At 46.6% G+C, this 5,699-nt stretch overlaps 1 protein-coding gene across 1 annotated transcript; it reads right to left on the bottom strand.

Annotated features, from left to right (window-relative positions):
- Positions 1–1,386: 1,386 nt before the first annotated feature.
- On the bottom strand, positions 1,387–2,295 carry LOC104291594 (olfactory receptor 51G2-like). The gene has a single exon (XM_009890847.1). The coding sequence runs from the start codon at positions 2,293–2,295 to the stop codon at positions 1,387–1,389; it is 909 nt and encodes a 302-aa protein (XP_009889149.1).
- Between the last annotated feature and the right edge of the window lie 3,404 nt (positions 2,296–5,699).

Raw genomic sequence — 5,699 nt, 5'->3', positions numbered from 1 at the left:
TCACTCTTCCAAGGTCAACACTAACCATTTCTACTTATTCTCTGCCATGGTCCAAACTGACCAAAATATGGCTTGAGACCAATGAAAAAACAGCTCCACAATTTGGAGGCATGAAAGATTTGGGGTCATTGTATTCTGTCCATGAGAGGAAGCAAACCAGCAGGACCATGAAACCTCTCTGCATGCCTGACTGAGACCTGTCCTACAGCAGAGCAGTAAGATGCTGGGAGACGCTGTCATCTTCCATCTGTGAACTGCCCCTGGAGATATCCCCCTCCCATTCCTCTGAGCAGTACCGTCAGTACCAGGCAGATCTCAGCTGGAAGATTGTAGTACGTGGTCCATCACACCAGGAAGTTTAGCCATTCCTATTATATTTTTGACCCCCCTTTTATTCAGCAAGTGAGCTAGCCGCACCAGAACCCCAAGCACCATCCTGATGCATACCTACATCGTACAATCATATGCTCATCTACAGCACATTCTGAAGATTTTTAGCAACACCAACCTAATAGCTCTGCATCATATAAACAGAAAAAAAAAGGCTTCATCAAGACTTTTGACCTTTTACAACAAATAGATGTCTTTTATTGAAGATATTGCACACACGCATTACATTCAATGCAAAACATTAGACTTGGCAAGATGGTAAGTCTCAATGACAGCAAAAAGAGATGCAAAAGCAGCACTGTTTCCATCACTGTAGATGTGTATGGCACTTTAGAAACAGATGAAGATGAAGGCTGAACCATATTTTTAGGACTGAGAGTGCTGTGCCCCCCCCTTAACAGGACCTAATCTTCAGAAAATGCTCTGTGCTCAGCCTCTGGAGCTGAGCTCCATCTTGTGGGGTGTTTCCAGCTGAACAACTAATGACTGAGATATTCAGAGTCACTCCAAACTCTTGGTCCAAGCCCTGTCCTGTCGAGCTTGCTGCCGGGGTTAGCTATGCTGTAACAGGCAGTGAGGGAGCAATGACCCCATGCAAAGGAGCCTGAGTGAAGCTTACACACGATTATGTGGCTATTAGAGTTTGGGCAACATGCGTTGCAGAGGTTCCTTGATCCACCCCAATGCGTGACTTGAAAAGAGAAAGTCACGCAACCCATTTTTCTGTAATTGTCTCCCTCTAATTGGGGCTTCCATCTGTGTATATCACTGGCACTACCGCTCGGGGTGTTCGCAGGCTGCTGGCAGGGATGAAAGCATCGTGTTAGGACTAAACTTGGAAGATCACAGCTCTTGGTTGAGGGACAGCGTCTGAGTGGATCTGCAGTTCTTTCATCTGTCAGTGACCCGCATGGATGGAGTATCAAGACACCGGTCCACTAGCTCTGACCAAGAAACCGGTCCACTAGCACTTTCCGGCAGAACTGGTGGAGGAAGCTACCAGTCAGATTCACTCTTTCTCCGCAGTGCCCTGAGCAAAGCCTCACGGATGTGGCTGGATTTTATGCTGTAGATAATGGGGTTGAGAGCAGGGGGAATTATAAGGTAGGTGTAGGCCACCAAAGTGTTAACCAGAGGTGGAACGTTCTTTCCAAAGCGATGGATCATGGATAGTCCGATCATCGGGATGAAGAACACTAGAACAGCACAGATGTGGGAGACACAGGTATTCAAAGCCTTGAGACACTCCTCCTTGGTTGCAAGGCCGATGACAGTTTTAATGATCAGGATGTAGGACAGCACAATGAAGATGAAGTCCATCCCCACCGTTGATAAAAGAATGATCATACCGTAGAAGACATTGACTTTTATATCTGTGCATGCTAGGTTCATGATATCAGGATGGAAACAAAAAGAATGAGACAGCTCAGTCTTCCTGCAATAGCTTAGTCTCTTGAGCAAGAAGGGTATGGGAAGGAGGGAGACCATACCTCTCAGTATAATTGCCAGACCTATTTTCATGACAGTCATCTTGGTCAGTATGGATGAGTGTCTCAATGGATGGGAGATGGCAATGAAGCGGTCAAATGCCATTGCCAGGAGCACAGAGGATTCGATGAAGGACAGTATGTGGATGAAGTACATCTGAGTAAGGCAAGCATCGAACCCAATCCTTCGCATATTAAACCAAAAAATGCCCAGAGTAGTAGGCAGTGTACATAGAACCAAGCCCAGGTCAGTGAATGCCAGCATGGAGAGGAAGTAGTACATTGGCTCGTGAAGACTTTGGGTCTTCTTTATGATGAATAAAATCATGCAGTTTCCCAAGAGAGCAATAAGGTACAGTGCACAGAAAGGGATGGAGATCCAGTGGTGAAGGGCTTCCAGGCCTGGGATGCCCATCATGAGGAAAGCTGAAGGCTGATAGAAGGAGCCATTGAATTCCCAGGTGGTATGTGAGTCATGCTCCATCCCAGCTCAGCTCTCACATAACCTATACCTAAAACAAATCAACTACAGAAACTCCACGTAGTTGGACTCTCTACTGAATATAGAACCGGGTAATGACAAGTGCCACCTCCCTCCACCTCCCCACCAACCTGTGCAAATGCCCCCATGCTGTCCAGGACCCTGTTATAATTACCATAGTGTCACATATGACCTTGTTTATCCATTAAACTATAAAATGAATGAAAAGGATGGACTTTTTTTCTTAAAAAAAAGGGAAAAAAAAGAAAAACATTTTTTTTCTTAAAATGAAAGTGAAATCCTTCCTGGTGAGTGCTACTATTTTGCAGTTGTCCCCAAATTCCACAGGTTGAGATGCTCTATTAAGTGAGCAAGTGCTTTTTCTACGTTCACCCTAACCAAGACTAAGCTGCTAAGCAGCTGGCTTCTTTTTGATGCAAACTGGTGAGCAGTTTAACCAGTGAAAGTTTAGCTATGACTTCTCAGTTAAGAAATCAACATTGGAAACAAATGCAAAATATAACAGAGCATCAGGCGTGTAGACACTACTGCTCTCAGCTCAGGAGATGGCCATCAGGGAGAGGTGGATTTTCAGCGGTTCTCACATCCAAGTTGTTGCTCATTTCATAATCTACCTTACTATCAGGTGGAGGGAAATAAATGAGCAAAACCCCACCTGTGTGGTGCCCTTGGCTTTTATAATAACAGGCAAACGCAAGCCAAAGCACAAGAAGCACTGGGGAGGCGTCCACGGAAAGTCTCTGTGTCCAAATCAGAGGTGGGGAACACAGGGGATATGGTGTGGTTTCTACACAGGGATGAAGAGTATGAGGTGAGTGAGGCCTTTACAGAAATCTAGCAAATATCTACACTAGAGAGTTCAGCAGAAGGCCACTGAGATGGATGGGGGTCGGAGCTATGCCCCAGGATCAGAGACCAAGGGAAGAGGCTTGTTCAGCCTGGAGAAGAGAGGGCTTTGCAGGGACCCAACAGCAGCTTTCCCCTACCTAAAGGGAGACTATCTAGAAAGCTGAGCCAGGCTCTTCACAGCAGTGCGTGATGGGAGAATGAGAGACAACCCGTATAAATTGAAACAAGAGAGGTTTGGACTGAGTATAATGAGAAATGTTTCCCCGTGAGGAGTGTCAAGCATCACAGCAGGTTGCCTAGAGAGGTTGTGCAATCTCCATCCTTGGAAGTTTTCAAGACCTGACTGAATAAAGCCATGAGTGGCCTCGTCTGACCTCATAGACAGCCCTGCTTTGAGCAAGACATTGGACTAGAGATCTTCTGAAGCATCTCCAACCTGAATTATCCAATGAACCTATGAACCTGTGATTTTACCATAGGTTTTAGTCCTCTTGGGGGATTTGGACACCTCAGCACAATCCAGGTTCCTACACTGCACGTGACAGCGCACCCTGGCAGAGATGCTGGAGAGGCTGACAGGGTCCCCGAGCCCTCTCTGCGCCTTCTGTGACTGAATGACTGGCTGGGTGGATGGGGGAAAGCACTGAATGTGCAAAACGAGCTAATTAAACAAAAAAAAAAAATATTTGTGGGTTCCGTCTAAATATACCTTCTGTGGGACACAAAACAAGCAGGTCAAAGAGTGCCTGAATTATGAGCAAGAGGGTTTCCTATAACACAGTTCATTTTTTCATAAACACACATATCTTCCATGATGTATTTATTATGTTCCTAATATGATTTTGCTCCATTAGACTCTCAGCCTGCTTGAGAGCCTAATGTGGCAATAAATCCCAGAGCTAACCAAGGATTAACATCTTCCTGCTCCAGGGCAAAAGCAACGCATGACTGATGGGAACTGGGGAAGACCCAAAGTCACTTCATTTCCCCCCGGCAGGGCCACTTTATCTTCATTGCAAAGTTGCAGGCTAGTATCAGGAATCGCCTTGGCCAGCAAGCAGCCCCGCCGTGGCAGTTGCTGAAGGGACAAGTCACAGCCCTTCTTCAGGAGAGCCTTGTCAACGTGGGATATGGCACAGACGTGGATGAAGCTGCCAAAGGGCAGCCGGCGCTTTCCCTGCGGCACCGACAGCGGCATGCATCGGCAAAAGGAAACCGTCCAGAGGTAGCTCTGGTCCTAAGTAGCAGCTTGGAGCTCCCCAAAGGTAAGAGCTGTCCTTTCTGCCAATCCAACAGCATCCAAGCAGTCGGAACAAATCTGCAGATTCCTGCAATTCAGTCTCATCTGGAGGCTGGGCCAAAAAACTTAAAAAAATGAGTATGTGCATGCATGTGTGTCTGTCTGTCTGTCTCCCTTACAGCAGCATCTTGCAGATATCCAGAACTCTCACAGATACCGAGATACAGGAGATTTCCAGGAATATAGAGGTGGATAAAGAGGAGGGACAGTTAGAGCGCAGTGGGAAGGAAAGGACTGGTGAGAGCTCACTGGGGTCTGTAAGAGATGCTCCTCCTGCAAAAAAACCTTTTCGCAAACCTGACTTTGTTAGACACTGCCAACTCGTACCGCACTGTACGCAGTTAGTTAGAAATGGGATTTAGTAGCGCTGCTCCTCTCTGAGCTACTCTGGTTTGTTACGTGCTCCTACGCGTTACAGATATGGATCCCACTCCAAGCTGTTTTTTTCCCCTCTGTGTTCTCTCTGTGTGTGTGTATAACTATATACATGTGTGACTATAAATAATATCTATAAAAATATATAAAATGCCCATAATATATAAAAATATATAAACAAGCATGCATGCTTATTTATGTTTATATAAATGTATATGAGTATGTATAGCATATAGCAGACATATATATGTCACACCTCCCAGCTGACTATCTCGGGACAGCAATTGCACCTTTCACACCGCAGCCAAGCCCTGACGAGGAAACAAACCTCCAATTAGTGGAAGATCTCCATTTAAAGATTAATGGCAGCACCTGGGCAGCGCTTGCTCCTGGCCTGGAAAGGCATCCTACCACAGAGGGAAAACTGTCCGCTTGCTCCGTGCCCGAGCTTTTCTGCTCCCCAGGAGCAATTCCGGCCCGCCCGGGGGAAGGGGTCAGGCTCTAATGCAGATGCCTCATGGAGGACACGGTGCTGTTCCTCCTTCTCCAGCCCACAAAACCCACCTCCTGATTCCTTGCCTGTCTTCTGACTTTGATTTTCACCAACAACTTAAGAAAAGTACTGGTGCTTTAAGGGCTTCTTCTCAGCGTAGGCAAGAGCAGGGGCTTGGGAAGGATGAGACCAAGAGATCTGCTTTTTTTTCCCCAAGAGGAGACTTTGCTGTTTTCACAACTGCATCACTGCCAGCTCAAGCATCCAAGCGAGGGCTCAGCTGCTCCGCGAAGGGAGGAGGAT

Source organism: Charadrius vociferus, unplaced genomic scaffold, assembly GCF_000708025.1.
Source record: "Charadrius vociferus isolate BGI_N301 unplaced genomic scaffold, ASM70802v2 scaffold138, whole genome shotgun sequence".
Lineage (NCBI taxonomy): Eukaryota > Metazoa > Chordata > Aves > Charadriiformes > Charadriidae > Charadrius > Charadrius vociferus.
This window is presented reverse-complemented; position numbering and strand designations above follow the sequence as displayed.